Below are 23,042 nucleotides of genomic sequence, written 5' to 3'. Positions count from 1 at the left end.
TGTCTAAGCTTGGAGGTATCTTTTGAATTATTAGCCTATTCTAACTAGCGATGGTTTTCTTGGGTAAATAGCAAAGCACTTTGTAAGTCGCTCTGGATAAGAGCGTCTGCTAAATGCCGTAAATGTAAATGTAAATGTAAATGTAAATGTAAATGTACAAAAGGATAACAGCAGACATAAGGCTGTACATCATGCTTAGGATTGGGCAAGTCTTTTCCAAAGGTACTGTTTAAAAATCTGGATCTAGTAAAGTGAGTGCATACATCTTGCTGACTGTTCGCTGTTGTGTATGGCAAGCTTACTTTTTTAATACTACAGGGTGCAGTAATCCAACATGCAATCCTTTTAATGATGCATGAGCAAAATATCAGTGTAGTATCAGCAGTGAAGCATTTGAATACACTGTACTGGTAAATATAGTGAATGTGTTCTGTTGATGATTTGTTAACATGGCATAGATTTATCACTGATATGCTACATCAAGTGGACTTAATATTTTACTTTCACTGAGTAAAAGCTAACCCAGCCTTATCCAAAACCTAACCCTAACCCTGGTCCTAATCTAATACCTTAACCTCATCCTGGCCCTGCTCCTAATGTTGACCTCAACCCAAAACCTAATCCTAACCATCAACCTAGCCCCTTAATCTCCAAATCCAGTAAAGATTCAGTTCAAGACTGGTGTCAGCAGCTGGTTTATAACAGCCCTGAACTTAAATCTAACCTTAACCATCATCTTGACCCTAAATCTAACCTTAACCTCAACCCAAAACCTAACCCTAACCCTGGTCCTGATTCTAACATTAACCTCATCCTGGCTCTAATCCTAACCTTGGCCTCAATCCAAAACCTTAGCCTAATCATCATCCTGGCCCTAACTCTAATCTAAGACTCAACCCAAAACCTAATCCTAACACTCACCCTAGCCCTCAATATTAACCTAATCCAGTAAAGATTCAGTTCCAGACTGGTGTCAGCAGCAGGTTTATAACAGCCCTGACCTCAAACCTAACCTTTACCATCATCTTGACCCTAAATCTAACCTTAACCTCAACCCAAAACCTAACCTTAACCCTGGTCCTGATTCTAACATTAACCTCATCCTGGCCCTAATCCTAACGTTAGCCTCCATCTAAAATCTAAGCCTAATCATCATCCTGACTCTAACTCTAACCTTACTCTCAACCCAAAACCTAATCCTAACACTCACCCTAGCCCTTAATCTTAACCTAATCCAGTAAAGATTCAGTTCCAGACATCAACAGGTGTATAACAGCCCTGACCTCAAACCTAACCCTAACCCTGGTCCTAATCCTAACATTAGACTCAATACAAAACCTAAGCCTAATCATCATCCTAACTCTAACTCCAACCTTAATCTCAACCCAAAACCTAATCCTAACCCTCACCCTAGCCCCTTAATCTCAACCTAGTCCAGTAAAAAATCAGTTCCAGACTGGTGTCATGTATTGAATAATTACATTTAGTTATTTTAATTTATTTAATAAAATATTTTTCTCAGGGAGTGAGTGATAGAGTAACAAACAGTAAAGGACAGGAGAGAGAGAGCAAGAGCAAGGCAGGCCAGAGAGCCAAAGCTTGGCTGAAGGGCAATAGCAACAGTAATCCTTGGATCAAAGACCTTAACACTCTCTCCCCTTACACACAGCCTTGTCTGGATGCCAGTTTACAGGCTGTCCTTTAAGCACTACTCAGAAAAGTGGTGTGGGGCATTCCTGATAGTTGATAAGAAGGCCACATCTCATTGACAAATGGACTCTGCCAAGTGCTTGGGAGCATATTATGGGAGTACAGGGTACTGCATGTTGAGGCCATGCCATTTTGCTTCGGTCAGTACAGCATTGCTTTACAAAAGCAGGGTGGGTATCTACTGCCAGTACCCTATAAGAAGCAATGCACTGGATTTAGTTTATTTACTTCATGTTGCCATTGAGCAAGAAGGCTGAGTTTCTCACACTTTGTCTGTACACAGCTAGCAAATTACTAGATGGCTGTTATACAATGTATTTAAAAAACACAATTACTTATTAAAATAAGCTAACATTATTGTGACTGGGGTGAGGATACTGTCTGGGAAGCCTTAATTAACCTTGGACACATACACACACACAAAGCAACGCAGGTGCAAAATGCTGAATTTATTCAATTGTAACATGAAACAAAACCAAAGATTAAACTGAAAATAGCCTACAGTGTCTTGACGCACTCCAAGTCTCTTCATTTTAGTGTCTGGTCTTTTGGGGTGCGTCCCAGTTGCGTGATACACACTAACACACTTACTTTCGGCAGTGCCTGGCGATGGCAGCAGCTGGCTACCTCTCCCACTAATGTGCAATATTTTTTGCCTGTTATTGCTGTATTTTGTGTGTTTAACGAACATTATTGTCTATGTTTCGTGTTTTGTCTATTGCATACAGAGGCTAAAAGTGTTTTTGTACTGTACAACCCTGTATTAGAATCATTGGCAATAAAGTTGAATTAAATTGAATGATCCTAGCGGGTATATACATATTGTGTGAGTTTGGCAGATTAGTACACAAAATGTTAATGTTTTATTATGCCATGATGAAACAATGAAGCATTGCTATGCCAACATATGTCATTCTTCTGCTGCCATCGCTGTTGCACTTGCATTATTACTTATACGTTATTTCTGCAAATTATTTTAGACCTGATCAGCTCCTTTCTTCCCACTTAGTACATCAAAGTATGTCAAATTCTGACTTGCCAATTTGGACAGTAGTCTACTTGCAGTTTGGTACCCTCTAGAGGGACCTCACATCCCTAAAAACATCTGAGCAGATATTCATGTAGGCTTTATCTTAATAATTGGACTACAAGTCTAAATAAGTATGTTCTCACCAAAAAAATCGTAAAACTTAATTTTGTGACACAACAGTAGGATTTCTGCCATTATAATGGCCATGAGTCTTCTCCTCAGCCATTACTGCACTGAGACTGGTACAAAACACTGTTTGGCTGTCGCAAGTCCACACAAGTCACCTCCTGGTGCATCCTTGATAACCCAGACGGACCAAGACCTCACCCAGGGACAAGAACACAAGTACAGAGCAGAGAATTGTGCTGCCTTCCAGTCCACCTCTGACATTCATACTTATGACTTATGAAGCTCGTAAGTGCGCCAGTATTTCTGATCAAGTGGTTTTGGTAGAAAGCAAAATATACATTTTTTTTGGTTTGTTTACTTCTGTTTTTGACAGGATAAATATATTTACTTATAATTGCTGCAAACAAAATAAAGAGCAAACATTTCTGACTACAACAAACATGGTGATGGTGGAGGAGTTTGCAATGTACTACATAAAATATGAAAGAGGCAGCGGTATAAACAGCTATGCATGGCATAAAAATTGTTCTGCCATAAGGTTCTTTTCTGCCAAAGTTTCTTTTCCGTCATGTCCATATGATAGTTATCTTGTCCCACTTGAACTATTTGCTACACTACCCCCATAAATTTCAGTTCCGGCTGTATACATAAGCTTTCACAGAACATGCACAAAAACATACAAATAAACACAGAGACAAAAAGGTTCTGTTTATATCCGTATCCAAATTTACTGTTGAACATAAATGAGCTTTAACCCTGCCCAGGTCTTGGGCTCTAATGGCAACCTCACCTCTCTACTGCCACACTATGTTAACATTGTATTCTGTCCATCATTTTATGTTGTCTCGAGCCTCTGGATTACGCTTGAGTCTTTCAGGGAAGTCTTGTTGTTAGCTGCTGGCATTGTATTGTACAGAAGTGCACCCATACTAAAACCTGTATGGTTTGACACAACTGTCAAATAACAGATTTTTTTATTGAAAAATCTTCATTTGTATGATAATAATGCTAGCTAATTAAGCTGGTGGACACTTGAAATGAACATTATCTGTAACTTACTAAAATACTTCAGCTAAACTATTTCAAAATTTTCTTCTTTTGTTTTAAACCCTGGATTTACTGCATCAAGTGCTTTGTTCTGTCCTTCAAGCTGAAGGTTTTTGAGCAGTGAAGCCCATTATGTTTAAAGCTGTATCAAGCCTGACGCCACTGCGAGCTGCAGCATAATCAGAATAATTACAATAATTACTGCCGTTACCTTTCCTGATTTCTGCTTTCAGACTGTGGTTGGGATGACTGAGAGGGGCTTCTTCCATTCCTAGCTCCTAGACCAGAGCAAATTTAACTTGGTGACTTCTTGCCGCTGTTTTTGACACTTTCTTTTTCGCAAAGAGGTGCACTGCAATATTTATGAAGTAATTCAGTAATTTACATTTGCCATTGCAGTTAAATTCACTACAGAACCCATAGTGCAATGCCCTCAAAACCTTAACCCTGTTTTCCCTAACTCATAGCAAAGTTGACAGACAAAGTCACGTGGAATGAAAGACTTTGCATCTAGGGTTTACTCTAAGATTGGCCGTTCTGTAATGTTCCTTAATCTTCTAACATTTTGTGAATTTCTTGACCCAATATTCAACATTTGACCCAAGTGTAGCTTGAGTCCAAGTCCTGACTCAAGTCCCCATTTTTTTACCTTCTCCGAATAAATGTCCACCCAGCCTGACCTGCTGGAAGATTGCCCGCTGAGGTCCCCTCTACCTGCGTCAGATCAGCTGCCACCTACCAGTCCGACCAGCAGGCCCACCACCCACCATCACCCATACCAGACCACCGGCACACCCTCCTACCACTGCTACCTGTTTAATGACCATGTTAAAACCTAAATGGACTCTTAACTATCTGCCACTATTAATATCACCACTATTAACTATCTACACCATGATTCATATATTATGGTTATGATCAGAGCAGTATAGATGGTTTCTTGGTTCCTCCCAAGGTTTCTTCCTCCAGCTCTGAGGGAGTTTTTCCTTATAAATCTGACTTGACTTGACTTGAATAGACAGAGACACTGAAAGATCTAAAACAAACAGGTGAGGAATTTTATTGAGCAACAATAATCTGACCTCCTTGTAAGTAGTCTACATATTCTAGATAAAGCATTATTCATATTTTGCATTTGCTTTAAATGGTTTAAGTGCTGCTGAAGTATAGTAGGCAGATTTAATTGGGATGTAAATCTCAGATCACAGATGTTAATGAAGATGTAAAGGTTTGAATTTTGCTCTGTGTTTAATTGGTATTGGTACTGGCTATAGTACTTTTGTTTATTAGGCATTGTACTAGGATACTGTGTGTTCGCATCCATGTCATAATTCTGATATTCTCAGCTGTATGAAACCCTATATAGTAGACCTTGCAAAAGGTGGAAATTGACCTCTAAAGAAAGGTCAAAGAAAAATGAAAAAGATTAATAATACATATAGAAATGAATCTTTAATAACCAATGATAAAACAAATAGGCCTCCTGGCTTGTGTCTTGGTTTAGCGAATTAATAAACATTTAATGGCTGGTATCTCACTTAAGAAAAAGTCAGAGAAGATTACGGAAGAGTAAACAACGAACCATCATGCATCAGCTGCCGTGAGAGACTTGAGTCTCTGGTGGGTTTTGTTGAAGAGGCCTATATATTATGTTTGGCGTAGACAAGCTTTATCTCTTCATTTCACTGTCTGCCAGTGCGTGACTCCCTCTGTCTGTGTGTCTCTATATGTTATATGTGTATTCTCACACGCTCATTTTAACATGATATATCCCCCCCTTTCTTTTTCTCATCCCCTGTTTCACTCCCACTTGTGTGTCAAGATGTTTACGCGGGTTTATCTTCAGTTGAGAAAGGTAGATGTCTTTTTTTATCTCTTTAATCTGCCTCTTCTTTTTTTGTATTCCCTCGCTACCTCAGCTTGCCAAGGCACTCCAGATGAATGGAAAAAACTGGCTTACCTCATGAATAGATAAGATGTTTTTTTTCTCAGCAACACACTGGCAAGGGGGCTAGTTTCTAGAGAACACTGACAAAAAGATTTGGGGCTTTTTTGCTAGGTGAAATTTGTGTCAATATTGGTTTGTTGCATAGCCCCTTTTTTTGAAAGAAGAGTTACCTGTAGCTGTAGGCCTCTATGTTGTTATGACCAGTGATATCAGAAACCCATCGGACATTGGACAGATTTCTAAAATTGACTGATATTCCAATACCACTATTTGATAATATATATTTATTTTATATATTCCAGAAGAACAGAGTGTTTAGGGGATGTAGGCCTACTGCAAGAGGATACTTGCATGATGTACTTTTTACTGCATGTGTAACCAGTAACCAGTACCAGGAGTTCATTTCAGTTTCTATGTGAATCATCACTAGCAGATATGGACATGAAAAACAATGATATCGGATTTCAGAGCCTCCCTAGTTTTGACATTATCAGTGTACAAGACAGGACAGAGTAACCCGTTATAGTAATAGGATTACATTTACATTTATGAATATTTTATTACAGTAATGAAGTAACGTAATGCATGACAGTTTATATTTTACAAAACGTGATTGTTCTAAATCATATTTTTTTATTCATACCAATATTGCTTATTTTCCATCTTGGTGTTTGTAATGAAGCACTGCTTTAAAGTTTGTGAACAACTTATAGTAAGAGCTAGCCAGACTAAAGTAGTGGGGTTAGTTTCATTTCCATTTTCAGTATCATTTACATTTACATTTAAGGCATTGGTTAGTTTGTACACAGGAAAAAAAGCAAGCACACCAAAATGTGTCACAACAAACCACATGATAAACAACTTTAAACTCTCTTTGCTTATTGGTCAGGCCCATCTGGGGCAGGAGAAAGAATGTAAATGCAGAAAGATGTTCTGGATTAGTGCATATTTCTCTGAAATTTAACATGGAGCAATAGCAATGTTGTGTATAGTTATAATAATTATCTGGGCAACAAACCAGGTTAACAACTGACTATGGGAGCTATAGTCGGGTCAGATCGAGGTCAGATCACGGCCTCACCACAAACGACTCTTTTTGGTGTGGTTGTATTAGTAGCCTTTGCATCCAAAGACGATTACTGTATTCACAATTGCTCAAATGAAACGCATAAAGGGTAAAAACAGCTGCACTGAAAAGCACAGGTGTGAAAAAAGTGATTGGTGAAAGTCCCCATCCACACCATATACATTCAAATAGTCCATGTTTGTTTATTAAAATCTGCTATAAAAACTTTCGGTTTACTTTGTGGTCAAAAATATATGTGTCATGTTTAGTCTTTTGTTCACAAATCAAATCCATATTGATGCAGATATTTTATATTTATAATGATATATTCAGATGGAATATGTGTATATAAATAAATGAGGAAGCTCATTTGTTTCAAACAACAGAATTGTATTGCAATAACCCTGCTTTTATCAATTGATCTGACTTTTTAATGAAAACTAGTGTTGCAACTAGTCCCATGTTACCTTTAAACCTACCCTACCCTACCAGGGGCAGTTGTAACATATTCACTCATGCATTTTTAATTTGTAAAATAGATGTGTAGATTGTCTGTACCAAAAAAAAAATGTTAAACATTGTTAAGCACAAAACGAAATTTGTGGGGTTATGCCCAACTCACACCTACTAGAAACCCTCACAGTACACAGAAGTTATCAGGGGCAATGGTAAAACTTTAAAAGCTATATATATATATATATATATATATATATATATATATATATAATATAATAATAATATATATATAATCATATATAGATAAATAGATAGAAAGATTAGATAGATTTATAGATAGATTGATTGATTGATAGATTTATAGATATATTTTGCCATATTCTTCACACCTACATTCTCTTCCCCAATCCTGAAAGATTTGTTCAGAAATAATAACTTTTGTTTGACAATTCATCCTACAATTGCTGAGGTTTAGATTTAGATCTAGGGATCTGTTTATAGCTTTAAAGGGAAAGCGCAACGTGTCAGTTGTGAAGGTAGCATTGAGACTACATTGTTAAAGAATAGCTTAATCAACTGTACCACTCCCAAAGCTAAACACCACTCACCAAATCATTTCACCCTTTCTTTTTATTCTCTTGCTTCTTTCAGGAAGCCTTAGCTGTCATTATCTAACACGCCTGCCAAACACCTTCCTGAGCGCCCCCAACCCCCCCAAGCCTTTCTTTATCACTATAAACCCTGTAATATGTCTCCACTTCCAAATTGGATGGATCCACTCAGTGAAGGCAAGGTGATCACAGGCACACTTAGGCATCGCTTTGCATTACCTATGCAGATGTCTTTCCCACTGTCAGGCACTGCGTTAAGGCCGCCGTCTCGCAAGGCAAACGCCGGCTTTTATCTCGTTCCTGAGGAGTTCATGAGAAGTTCGCCTCCTTTCTATTGTTTTTCTCTGACTGCTTTGACGTCAGAGTGTGCATGGTTCTCTCTGCCTCTGTATTTTTATCTCTGCGTTTGAGGTAGTGCGTACGACGTGACTAGATATTTTAGACTGTGGTGTATGGCGGATTGAAAATCCCTTAGCTCTGTTGCATTGCATTTTGTTTCTTGCCCAGACATAGAAGTTGAAAAATATTTATCTGAGGTTTCCTAAGGTTTCCGTAGAATGGTTCTATTCCATTTCACAACATATATACTGTAGGTCACTTGCGTCAGGGGATGTAGCATTGAGCTACTCAGTTGTTTTAAAGGCCTACATGCAAGAACAATTCCTTGCCTCAAATGACATACGTTACATATTAGTCACATAGAAGATACGCATCATTATTTAAAGTAGATACAGACTAATTAGTGAAATGTAATACAACATAAGAAATAACATCTGGATTTAAATGATTAAAATGCCCAAAATTGCCAAGCTACAAGGTTTAATGTGACAAGCAACAATATACTGGATAAGATAAGTACACAGTATAAAAATCATGGGCAATTTTGCACATTGTGCATGTCTCTGACATTAGTAATGTGTATGCAGATAAAAATAAATAATAAAAATAACCATGGGCTTTATTATTATTATTAGTAGTAGTATTATTATTAGTATTATTACTTTAAGACATTGTTACTGACCAATAGGTCAGTAACAGAGTTATTTTGCATCTGTGTTCACAATACAAATATCATAGACATGTGCAATGGGCAAAAGACCTGGTCCAATATATTGTTGCTGTCACATTTCTTTCATTTTTTTTTCACTGTAATTTTTCACTTTTCACAATATTTGAATTCAATTGTTGTTCCTTATATTATATAAAAAAAACCATGATGAATGTGCCTAAAGAAATGGTCCAAAATGAATGGACTCTTTGTACATTGGCTTTTATTGAAAGTTAACAGTATGTGATCTGTCAAACATGATTAAGGTCACCATTTGTAACCAGTTCACATCAATGCACTCGTGTTTTCTTCTTTATCTAGAAATAAGGGTATGTCAATATATATAGCAATGGAATTACTATATGCAAGGCTGGAACCAGCTATTGGCAGAATAGGCTATTGTCAAGGGCCTCAAGGTCATGGCTCAGTGAAAAGAGTAAATGAGTATTAATTACTTATTGATTATGTGGATTGATTATCACTAGTTATAAAGCACAATGTCACTGATTTAAGATGGATTCAAGATGATGTATGAAGAGATCCACATAGGGCATCAAGTAAAAACTTAGAGCCTTCCACCCACTAAGTGTAAGCTTTATTGATAAGAGCAGAAGCACTAATTATGATCTGCAACATAAAATAAATAATAAAATAATCACTCTGAACAAAAAGAGCTGTGGCACAGGTATGTTAATGTATTAGCCACATTACTCAGCATGATTTAATTTCTCTGCAGTGTTTTGCAGTATCTGCTTCAACAATAGCTCAAATCATGTCTAATCATAAAAATGACTTCCTTTAGTTAAGCCAATAAGAGTGAATATAGGGACTGCAGATTAAAATCAGCGAGAAAGCAAAAAACAGACTGTGATAATTAATTCCTACCAGCTGTGGATGAAAAAAAAAAAAAACAGTCTTTGCTAATTTGCTAATCCCAGCAAATGTACAATCAAACGTCTTAGAACTACCCCATTTTTTTAGTAGTTCTAGTCATATTTTGCCATCTTAGCAGTGACTTTCTTACTGCTACTTGACCTGTCAAACCTGCAACTTTAAGTCTTTGTGTTAAGCTGTGCTACAACAACTTGGTTCTCACAATACTAATAACACAGACATGCACATGATCCAATATATAGTTGCTGTCACATGAAAACTTTTATCTCTATCTTTGTAATTTTTCACTTTTTGACACAATTTGAATTCAGTTCTGGATCCTTATATTATATATATTAAAGAAAAAATCAAGATGAATGGACCAATAGAAATGGTCCAAAATTAATGGGCTATTTCTTGGTGTACCATGGTGTACATGATGTTGTCTTTTTTTGTTTACAAAATACAAACACATTACTTTACCCCCTACCCCCCCACCCCCCCAAAGCCCTGTCGGTTTGCACTGTAAAAAGTGCTTTGTCTGTTCTAAAAAAAAGACTTCAGGGTGTAATCAGCAATTTAAATGTTTTTTTTTTTTTTTTTTTACTTAAATAAATGCTTTGAATCAAATACTGGTTTAATCAAGGTATTTATTTGAGTTGAATAAACCAAGTTAATTTGCTTGTTACCACATAAGGTAATTGTTTCTAGTTGAAGGGACGAATCACTTGTTACAGTGTACTACTGTGTTCTAAAGCACCATTAGTGCATGTATGTATGTATGTATGTAGTGACTCTCATGTTCCATACATTTTGTATGTGGCAAAATTCCAGTTACTAACCCTAAACAAGCATTTTTGAGATTGGGTTTTCTCTTTCAGAGATCTTACATGTGAAAAAGTCTCTTAGTGTGAGTGTCATCAGGTGCTAGGCATTTAAAGGGGGCAAGTGCAATACAACATTTTTGTTGCATGCAAAAGCAAAGTACCCGATTGTTCAATTGGTTTTGTGTTCATGTTTTAACACGTAGTAACTTGCACAGCTTACACTTTACTATTTCTGACATTTGTATAAAACAATTTCACAGTTAAGTTCATGTGAAATGCAATACCCACTGGCTGAACACTAAAAACAATTGTACATGCTTTTGTTGTTCATTTTATTTAGTAATTTAGTATAGTTCATCACGTTTACCTTGGGGAATATTACAGAGTTTAAGGGGGTGGGGTGCCTCAAAGTCTAGAGCTGTTTTTTTTTTTTTTTTTTTTTTTCCATATTGTGCAAATTGTGCATTTGCCCTAGACCACCTACTGTCTTAATACATTTAGTGCAAGAGTGATAATCAGCTTCATTTGAACAATAATTGGTGCCATTTAAGTGACCACCTGTAACTTCTCCATATCCAGTGACACTCCAGTGCACCAATGAGCTTACAAAATAAATAGTTGCCAGGTATAATTGAATGTAAAAGCAATGAACTGCACAATTAATTGTCTGTGTTTACATTCACTCTAAAAAGAGTGTGCTTTTACATGAATGCCGCCTTTTTGTCTGCGGTAAAGCAGAGAGCCATCATTAAAAAAAAGGTGGTGGTAGGTGAAGCTTTTAGAGTTATTTGTCCTTCTGTACTGCAGAGTTTCACAGTTTATATGTTCTAGCAAATATCAGTGTGGATATCTGCAGATAAGGATAGTCTTATTTGGCATGTGAAAGTAAGTTTAATTAATTTATCCCGTTCTGAGGTTATGATTCAATACATTTTAAATACACGTCTGTGCAGCATTTACTCCTTTAGCAGCTGAAGGACAAGTAGGTCAAGCATTTTATGTGGAATGAAGGATTCTGTGGATATCTCTCATCTTTCCTTTTGTCTGCACTTAAACACTGCGGGCCTCTTCAGAGACCCATAGGGAAAGTAAGGGCAGAGTACTTTTATATAGAGCAGTTCATTGCAGCCGGTATTATCATCCATAATAGCATTCTGCCACAGTTCAATAGCCACCCAGACAGCCTCTGTCAAGTGTCATAGCCTCTGCCTAAGCAACCCCTGGTGACCACCTTTGCTGAGAAGAAGGATACACCAGCTGTCAATCAGCTCCACTCAACTGCATTTAATTAACTCACTTAAATGTCAGTCGAGGGGGCTAGGACTTCGACCCACTTTCTCTCTCACATTCACTGAAGAAAAAGAAAGAGAGGGAGAGAATAGCACTTACAATAGCACAGCTCCAAAGTACTTATTCTAACAAAGACTTTCACCAAGCATGAAATAGTTTGACACTACTACAGCACATCCACTTTTGATAGGATAATCACTCTGAAACACAGACAGCCAAATCCTCTCATAAATGCTTCGAGACAGGTTTTCCTGTGTGAAAATGTTTGCTTTTCATCCTCAGAGGGATCCTTTAGTGTGATATCTGTATCAGTCTCAGCAACAGATGGCCCTCCGAATGAAGACCGCGCCATTCTGGAAGTCACTGGTTGCTCTTGGCCCTAGCCACCGGCAGCAGCCGCAGAGCTGGGCTTGTGTGGAGAGTGGCGGCTCTTCCCCATGCCCAGGAGCAGGCATCAATCACCAAGGCAAGCTGTTGAGAGTGGCACCCCATGGCTTGCGGACTCTGCCGAGGCATTTCTTCTAACGTTTGTACTGCCATTACTTTCGGCTCCACCACCTCCCACAATAGTCTCCCCCCGGCTTTCGGTTTCTGCTCAGAGGGGAAGTACGGCTTTGACAACCTGGAATGGACCCAGTGTCCACTGTAGTGACTCGGGCACAGTGATTATGAAGTGAAAAATGTGTTAGCACCTCATTACTTTTTCTTTGTTAAGTGATTAGCATCAGAATTTGATGTTTCTATTCATCAAACACTAATTTTTAAGTATTTATTTGCTATTTTCCAACCTTGTAATTAGATGATACATCAGTTTTTAGAAATGCTTTAATCAATTAAATACATTTAACATGACATAAACAGTAGCAGTACCTCAGCAGTTGATGTTTGCACTCCCACCCATAGGTCACCCTACCTCTGGTTGGCTGTATTTTGGTCCATATTTAGCCAACAGTGGAAGTCTTTTCGGACCACTGGACCCTTAGTGTAGCCCAAAAACATATGAAAATAATTTGATGAAGCATCTTGTACAATCCCAACCTAGTCTTTCTGAACATAATTGCCGCTGCTTGTAATATATTGACATCTTGGAAAAGAAAGAGAGGCAGGAAACAATTGCTTTTGATGACTGCTCTTGCAACAATAAAGGACCACCACCCTGTGCAGCACATTTTATTTAAACGTTGAGGGATATGCTTTTCAAGTCTAGGTGGCTTTTCACCTTTTACATTGTAAAGACATTATGCAAAGTCGTCTTATCAACACGTTTTTTCCTGGGTGGGTTATATCTTGCTCTAATTGCTGTTTGATATGGTGGAGAAGAAGTGTTCTCAGATTTCTCCAGAGTTCTTTAGAGTTTTCCCACAGAATTGATTCTAGGTTTTGTAATCAAAACACCACTTCATGTTTCAATCATTCTCTGCCTGTAGACGCTGCGACTTAATTATGGGGTCGTTTTTTGTAGTTTCTGTGCCAGCTTTGTTATCTTTAGCTTTGGTTCATTTCAGACCATGTGTGCAATGTATTTGCATTGAACAAGTAGCACAATGTGATAGTGAAGACTTTTGTACTTTAGAGTCGATGTACATCAGTGTAAATATCTCACTGGAGTATTAACCATGGGTTGATGAGTCAATCTGCATTGGTTGTTCTCTGCAGCGATCAAAAAGAGTAAAGGCAAAGATAAATGTAAAAGAAAATGTGGCGATACCTCCCCATAATAAGATTTTACTGGAAATTAAACATGACTCATAATAGTGGAATTGCATGTATAATTCATCATTTTAATGATTTCAAAGGCCATATATCATCTTAAAAGTATGTGCACTTCAAAGCCCATTCTTCTAAAAAGAAACTATTTTTACCTCCAAATCCATGCTGCCATTGTGAGAATGTCTAAGTTGCTACATTGTGTTCACATCAACTAATTAATCTACTTGGACATAAAAGACAAACAGCTTTATTTTGTGTGTTCAAAGGATAAAATAAAAAAAAATATATAGGGAAAGAATTTCCTACCACATTGTAAAAATGTAGTTAAGAAAACTGCACTGCCACTTCCTTCACTAGAGTTTTGGGTTTTGAGTAGTGCCAGCATATCATTTTGTGTTCAGATCATTTATCTTACATATGCACTGTGAAAAAAGTCTCACCAAATTCTTAAGTGACCTAAGGTGCCTAAAATTGTTTTTAGTTGGCCTAACTTAGATTCTGTAAAATGTGTGTTGGGCAGCACTGTGACACTGCCAGCAGTGCATCAGTGCATCTGGGTTGTGGTTTGTTTTGATCCCTGCTTTGGTAACTGTCTGTGAGAAATGTATATTTTGACCATCACTCAGAACTCTTGGATACATTGGTGCCATTATGGCATCAAAATAAACCACACAGAACTCTTGGATACATTGGTCCCATTATGACATCACAATAAACCATTCAGAATTCTTGGATACATTGGTCCCATTATGACATCACAATAAACAACTCAGAACTCTAAGAAATATTCATTCTTTAATTGACTGATACTAACTGTCTGTCTAAAAACTGACAGTATAATCTTTTGGTAATCCAAGAGTGACCAGCTCTACTCATTCAGCATAGAGCCACACTGACCAACACAGAAAATTATAACTTATTCTTACAGCCTGAGGCCAGACAATGAGTACTATTATATAAGACATACATGTATACCTAAGAGAAGGTAGCCTAGGGGGAATGACTAAACACCGAACATGAGTAAAGGTTTAGGGACACACCCAATACGCAAGTAGATGGTGCCAGGAGCCAACTGGAAGAAATGTGAGTTTTACTCAAAGAGGTTGTATTGCACACCCATATTACCCACCCTAATATAATAATCCAACATCAGATGGATTAGAATCTTAACAGAAGATGAAACCCCCTACAGAACTGCTCTGTAGACCATGTTCAACTAACAATTCAACAGGTAAACTATTGTATAGTAGTTAGCCTGGCCTCAAATAGGGTTTCACTACAACACAGGTTATACAGTGAGGCCAGAATTTACCAACATTATTTAGTAGTTAGTCAGTTGAAGCAATTGAAGCAACTTCAAGTTCTGTTTTTCTGTTTTTTCACAGTGCTGACTGACCTCAGATTAGCATCAAGGTATGATGTGGATCATAAAATGGATAAAGTGGATAAAATTCGATTCCATGCACAATGAATTCCCACCAAAACATCTTGTTTTACTTAGAAATGCATGTTGGGAAAGAACATTTGTGTCACATTGACTTTAAATGGGTAGATCCAAAAGAATAGCTTTTTGCCTTGGAAAGAGGTAAGAGCAGGTATAGATTGTTAACATGGGACAGTACCATCATTCATTACCTGAAGTGAAACACTGGGAAAGTAATTTTAGTTTTGAAGCAGCAATGTGGCTCTTTTTGAGAAAAAGACCCAGACTGACTGCTGTTTACTGGTGGTGTGTCTAATAAACCCACCCATGAATAAAACTCAATTGAATTGAACGGTTCTGTCAAGGTTCCCATTGCCTTGGCAGCATTAAAACATTAGAAGTCTCTTTGAAAGGCTTTTGAAAGGTTTGCAAGCTGCTGAATTTTATTCATTCGTTTTATTGCTTTAAAGCAAGAACAGCAGCATGTCCTTGGGAGCCATCAGTAATTATAAATGATAAAATACAAAAGAGAAAGGAAAGATTCTGCCACCCTGTCTTGTGGTGAGAATTAGATTTGATGTGAAAATGTTAGAAGGGAAGGGGATTTTTTTCTATAGTACCTAAGTGTGCATGCTGCATGTTTTTAGACCCATGCTCCCACTGCTGCTACGGCTCTAGTCTTTAGGGAAAGTTTTACTCTATATTTTGGAACATTGCTGGATTGGGGCATTTGATTGCATTCTACCCCTTAACATTCCAAGCCTAAGGTGTATTATTCAGTAACTACAGAGTGTTGTGGCCTCCGAGGGGCTATTCTTTTATAATAGAGGTTTGTATCAAGTAAGTACACCAGGTCTTACTCATTCAAATCAGTTGGAACAAAAAGGAACAAATACACAATTCTTCATTGATGTTAAATGAAGAAAATGTGCTATTGTTCACTTAGGGTGCATGTTAACCAGTAATTATGATGAATTAACACATCTCAGGTCAGTAAAAGACTGTCAAAGCTAATTTCAGTCACAATTAATGTACGCTTAATAACTCATAAAGATAACCCAGCTAACATGTCCATGTGGGGCCTATATGGGTAGCCCAACTGGGTCCCAGTAAAAACGTATGCCCAAACCCATTTAGAGCTCATTTCCACCTTGAACTCATGCGAGCACATGAGCATGTTGGCTGGGAAAGGGTTTATGGCTTGTGAGTGCAGCAACTCATACATAGCCACTAGCTATGACTGTATTTTGATATGACGCTGCTGCATATGCTTATGTGTAGGTTCAGGACTGCATCTCAAGGCCTGAAATCTGATATGAACAATTGTATTTCTGCTTAGATCTACAAACAGACCATGGGAATGTTGACTTTGTGCTGAAGGGCCCTGGCTTTAAGTGTATTAATTGTTTTTAATGAACCAATTGCTTAACCCCAGACTGTAATAGAATGAGTTAACAAAAGCTGTATCTTTTGTTGTTTTCAACTATGCCACTCAAATAACAATATGCTTTGTGGGTGACTGTTACATGGGAGCTGCTGTGGTTTTATACCCATCAATTACTATTCTGCTTGCTGCCGATGCCGATGCTGTTTATAAACTCAGCCATTGTGCTGTTTCAGCATTCTGCAACGGAGGTTTAAGCAAGTCTTTGTGGTGAAGCTGCCACTTAGTTGTCCTAAAATAACAAAGCGTGTCTTTGTAATGTAATAAGCTTGAAACTGGGGAATGATGTTAAGTTGAAAATTACAGTACTCCTTGCAGTTTATCATCTACATAAGCAGTGATGCCACACTTGCATAACACCTTATCATCGCCTCATTTCTCTGCCTCATGTTAAACTGCCTGTTGATAATTCCCTCCCTCCCTGCTGTTTTTGTTTTATTTATTTATTTATTTCAATGGTGTATCTGTTTGGTCAGGGGACATTACATTTGTTACATTCTCTGACGTTTTCCTCAGTTATTTAACCGGAGGTTTTCCAGGATTGAAATTGTGGAGGCCTCGTCTTGAATTTAGTCCCAGCCGCCTTTGCTACAGTCCATGGAGTGCTATCTTTACATCAGCAAACCATGTAAATACCTTTGAGGGATGCCAGTGTTAACCTAAAGTCAACAACGCACTAATTAAGCTAATGATGATGAGCCTCGTACATATTCATCAGGGCTTTGTTAAGAGCTGTCTTGTCCATTTTGCTTTTATCAGAAGCTCTCAGCCTGACAGATGCACATATTGATATATATCTCCTCTCTTTATCCAAAACTACAGGGATTTTCATGCTTTAGCCACTGTCGATGAGGAGGATCGAGTGAAACAGCTTGCCCAGAAATGGGAGGAGCTAGGCCTGAAGAACATCCAGATGTCCAGTTATGATGTCCTCCTCAGCCACCCTGGCCCCAACCCCAGTACAATCGTTGATCTGACCACTAAGCATTGTTACCTGCCCAGTGGAGCCAGCTGTGACACCTGGGGCCATACATCATCTTCTACTGAGCAGCGATTTGCCTTCGCAGCCTACTCAGCCGTGGGAACTCTAGAGGTACAGCAGAAACACTGCATTGTTCGCTTACTTTTCATAAAGCACAAGGTCGAAACAACCTGACGCAGGAAGGGTCTCAATTATTTACTGTAATGTAGTATATAATGGCCTCCACCATTCATTCCTCTTCACAAGAAGGCACAGTGCAACAAATGAGAGAAGTTAAGCACAGTGCTCAGGCACTGAATATGTCCTCCAGTTGGAAGGTTAATACAAACCCATTATGCGAGTCAGTTTACACATCACAGCAATGTGTGATATATAGCAGAGCTATTTTTAGAGGCCGTGCTTTCTGTCTCCGGAGAAAACGGGCAGCGTTGAAGGAAAATCTCCATTATCCTCTTCAAGTCCGACAACAAGTATCCTTAAGGGATGCAATGAAGAAAAAGTTGAGCTCGGGAGTCGGTCTGTCTTTGAAGTCCGTCCGCCAAAAGAAGGGTCAAAGTCATCCATCACCCAAGCCACTCTCTTTTTTTAGGCCGCTGACTGCTGCTGCCTCGAATTGAAACCGCATTTGCAATATCTAAAAATCAGCGACGAAAAAAAAACAAATATGGGCCGCTTGATGGATGAAATGCCTGGGGAGCTCATAGTAATGCAGTGTGCAGAGGCGCGAGAGAATCCTGCAGCCTCCAAGAGGTCACTGAGCATCGCACATTAAGTCCACTCTCCAACTTCCAGCCATGCTGCACATATTAAAAATTAACTATGTCTTGTGGTGAAAACACAAATGTACGCGGTTATGCTTGCATCCAATAAATATGAAACATGAAAGGAAAAGTCTGATGTTTTCTTAAATAACATTTTTTTTGCAGTGTATTGCGTAAAATTACCTCCCATCGGCTTCTTGCAGAATTGCTGTCAGAAACTGTAATATAGTAATAATGATGCAATACTTCACAACAGTTGTGCTTTTATTTCTGTCCAATGATAAAGATTTGATGAAGATCAGAAAACATTCTGTCTTAGGACTATTTTACCTCTGTATGAAGCATAATATATACAGTGTGTCCATACTTTTTGGCTTAAGTTTTGCATCGTTCATCTCAAACACACAAACGTAGCTAAGTAAAGCTATCGCACTACCAGCTATTGAGCTAATTGACAATGTATGAGTCAAAACATAGAAATTAACCAGTAGATAAGCTCCAAAATGACTTAGAATAAAATCTGGTCACATTGAAATGACTTCCATTGAAAGCAATGAAGATTTTTTCCCTCTCAAGGTTTGTTTCTACAGTAATGATATGTAACTCGTACACTGATACCAGGGCTGGATGTCATTAAGCTGTTTGTATGAGTTCTATTTTGAACTCATTATAGAAGTCCATGTCTTCCTGTGACTTTTCTTTTCAGATTTTATTTTATTTTATTCCGTTTTCACAGCCTGTGCCATATGACTTATGATTAACTGTAGGTAACTGAGTCTACAAGCCTATTTTGCTAACGACTATTTGTTGTATTATGCGAATGCCAACTTTGCAGTTTATGGGAATGAACTGCTTCATACATCTTCCGCTTTTCCCTAATTTCAATACGGAAATCAAATGCTGAGGAGTATCTAAAGTGCCATTTGGATAAATTATTTTTCCCCAGTGAGGCAGCAAATTGAATCTCATCAAAGGAGCAACAAATTAAAAAGTTTAATCTGAGTTCTAAATACGAGTCAGAGATGGAACACATTAGTGTAATTGAAACAGGCGAGGCATTGAGAATTCACTACATTTACTCAAATACAAATTATAGCGGCTCTGTCTTCTCCTCATGATGAAACGACTTTATGTTCCATTACCGGCCTGAAATTTTAGTCACAACACTACACTTCCAGTGAGGGCCAGTTTTGTGTTTGCCATGCAGACCCTTTAGACTTATAGTTGATAAACATGAGCGTTTATTAAAAAGCTCATGTACACATTAGCTGTCTGCAATACCTCTAATAGCATTATGCCACTTATGTATGCTTATAATTAATGTACTAATGGCTTATTTGCTACCAATTTTGTTTTATAAATTAAATAAATCTCTGAAATGACTGACTCTGAGCAGTTCCACTGGACTTTATATAAACCCAGTCACAGTATTTTATTGTTTGTCACTTGGATTTATTTGCCCACCTTCACAAATAACTGAGCTACGCTGTGCAATACAAAGCATGAGTTCTCTGTCCTGACTGAACTGCATTTCATTTAATAGCTTGCCTTTCTTTCCAGCAAGGATTAACTTCACTCGCAGTGGTCAGTAATACATCAGGGGTGTGAGGAGGTGGTGGTGGTAGTGGTGGGGGTGTGTTTTGGGAGAGGAGGGGGAGCTTTCCCTTGGGTAATCAGTTTTGATGAGCTATATCCTCAGCTGTACGCTCTTCCCACAGCAGATTAGCAATGATCGGGTGCTGGCACAATGCAATTACTGGTTTTAATTTCAAAAGGAGAAAGAAATGTCTGGTAGTTAAGCTTAACTTTTTGCAATATCTTCTGGCTCCCATTATATTGGATTAGCTATTTTGTTTCTGACCAGCTCATATTGTGCACAACATTGTCTTCTCCTTTAATTTATAGAAAATCAAATTTCAGTCTGCCTGATATTACGTATTATTTAGCCATTGTTTCAACTAAGCCAGCCTGAGAGGTTTGAATCCATCTGTTCTATATATGAAGCCCCCACAGAGGTTTAATCTGAGACAGAAATATACGGTCTCTGGTTGTGTTAGCTGCATAAAAGCCATTTAGAGAGCGGACTGTGTTCCAGCATAGCCTCCTTCTGGACTGCTTAGAACTAAAGAACATCACTACAGGGACTAGCCATTTACATTCATTTAGTAGTTCAGCACAGCAAGGCACAGAAGACCCTCCTTAACTCTAATTATATGCTTCAATTGTTCACTTTGCCTCAACATTGCTCAATTGTATACTTGAATGTGCACAGGATATTGAATGAAATAGCTGAAAATATAGTTGCTTTCAGATAAAAAGCAAACTTCATACCTCAGATCTAAAACAATCTACAAGTGTTTCTGTCTACAATGTGTTTCGGTAGCTGACCAGGAAGCCCTTACTGAGAAGACAAAAGAATTGCAAGTCAAACAAAGAAGCTGCTGGAACAATGAACTGACCATTCCAGAGTCCAGACTTTAACATCACTGAATGTGTTTGGGACTGGAATGTCTCACTTGAATTGTGAGAAGTAGAAAAGACACAACGTGTTTGAAGATGTAGACAATCTCTCTGCAGAAATATTGAAAGCAAGCCTCCTGAAAGAAATCAAAATTTGACTGAAGTGCAGACTTTCAGATTTAGTTTAAGGGGTTGAACAGAACTATTATATTTACCATTCAGAAATATGTCATGAAAAACTTAATGTAGAGGTTTTACATCAAGATGCAAAACCTTCTTGATACACAAGAACAGAAAGGACAGATTAGACTGCGAGAACATGTGCTTTTTAACAACATGCCCAGTTCTGGAACAAGATTATTTAGGCAGATGAAACAGAATATGCATTGAGTATGTAGAAAGAAAGGGAGGAATCATGATACAAAGCGTACCACATCATCTGTTAAACATGATGGAGGCATTGCTATGGCATGTGCATGGCTGCCAATAGTGTTTACTGACTATGTGGCTGCTAGATCAATAGCAGGAAGTGGCAGGATGAATTCTTAAGTGTATACTGCTATACTTTCTCCTCAGATTCAGTCCAATTCTGTACAACTAATAGGACAGCACTTCACAGTACAGATGGATAAAGACCCAAAACAAAACATTAAAGCAACCAAAGAGCTTCTTAAGGCAAAGAAATATTTGTCGCATGACCTCAACCCAATTGAGCATGCTTACTGAAGATAAACCTGAAGCCTGAGGCCTAGCAGAGCATCTCAAGGGAGGAAACTCAACATTAAGTCAAAAGGGTTGGCATCCAAGTATTAATAATAGTCCTAAGAATTATGTTAGTAGATCCAGTTAGCTTTGGGTATGTGAAAATAAAGGGACTTTGTGAAAATTAGCTGTAATCCCTAAACGGTTAGTGTAATATTTATGTTACTATGCTAACACCTTGAATGAAAAAATCTATACTTCAATTATATCTTGATTACCTCATTTCAAGGTTAGGTTATGCCATTGGTGAAAGAATATACTGATGAGCAAATTCAGATATTATTGGAAGAAGAATAATGTGACAGTGCTTAAGTCCCACATTTCCAAGTTGAACTTGCCCTGCACAGTGCTGTGATCCACAGCACTTTTCATCACTGCATCCCGGCATTGCAGTTAAGCACATATTGCATAAGGGTTAAATGGTTTTAAAGGATCAGTCTTACGCAGGCAAGTTTCCACTGTCTGTCTACCTCCAAACAGCTCTCCTTAATTGTAGTGACATTTACCACTCACCACAAAATAATGTGTAATTGTTGGGTGGGTATTTCCTTCTGTTCCTCAATCAAGCAGATGAGAAAACAATTGTTATTTCTTCCTGCACTGAAGACTGGAGCAGTGAGTGTGAGATGACTCGTGAACAGCGGCGAAGTGTTCTGTTATGCATGCCCTCGTTAACTTCATTACCTTAATGACAGCCTCTCAGCGCAAATCTCATTGTTCCCCAATTTATCTGCTTCTAGTGTAGAGTTAGACAGGATGCTTGTATGATGCCAGCTCTGACACAGGTGATAAAGCTCGCATGTCTGTGGTCTTGTAATTCTGCTGAACCAAACGGGATGTGCTCTCCTGTCTGGAATCTCATTTAATTTGCCTTCAGGCTTTTGGGAAAATGAACAGAGTACAGGTGATGCATTGTCAATTTTCTAGCTCTCACCTCTCCCCTCATCTTAGCTACACCTGTTAACTATTCTTTAACTTGCGGGTTAATGGGTTTTTGGGCTAAGATGATGACAAAACGATCCTAAGCATTTGACCAGTGTGAGAATGCCTGCAATACTGTCACAATAGAAATAAAATAGTTGAGAATTCCTGAAATAATCCCACATAATCCCACATATGGTTTGTGATAAGTGGTTTGCAAAAATTTTACCCCTGATGTTTATCCTCTCATATGGTCAATTAACTTAATGTGGGGCATTTCTGGCATTTTAGACTTCTGGAATAAATTTCAAAGCCAGTTCATTAAATTCACGCAAAGTACTACTCTGAAATCCTCAGGATGTCTTCTAAACAAACCAAAAGAAAGAATGCAGATATCACACTCAGAAGAAATGGTAGACATATCTTATAAGAGTGCCCATACTCTTAGTTCTTATTGTAGAATTGTTTTGTTTGAAATGTGGGGCACTGATAAATCTATGTTAAAAGGCCTTAATCACATTAATTTATGCAATAAAAACTTCTC

General features: G+C 38.1%; 1 protein-coding gene across 1 annotated transcript in view; it reads left to right on the top strand.

Moving 5' to 3' along the window:
* Positions 1–23,042, top strand: part of LOC140538535 (inactive N-acetylated-alpha-linked acidic dipeptidase-like protein 2) — a 241,648-nt gene that overhangs the window by 39,803 nt on the left and 178,803 nt on the right. Inside the window, exon 2 of the mRNA XM_072661126.1 lies at positions 17,435–17,705. Within this exon, the coding sequence (XP_072517227.1) occupies positions 17,435–17,705 (271 nt within the window). The remainder of the gene's footprint in view (positions 1–17,434; positions 17,706–23,042) is intronic.

This window comes from Salminus brasiliensis, chromosome 17, assembly GCF_030463535.1.
Source record: "Salminus brasiliensis chromosome 17, fSalBra1.hap2, whole genome shotgun sequence".
NCBI classification, from domain to species: Eukaryota; Metazoa; Chordata; class Actinopteri; order Characiformes; family Bryconidae; genus Salminus; species Salminus brasiliensis.
Note: the sequence above shows the minus strand (reverse complement) of the source record. Positions and strands in the feature narration are given on the sequence as shown.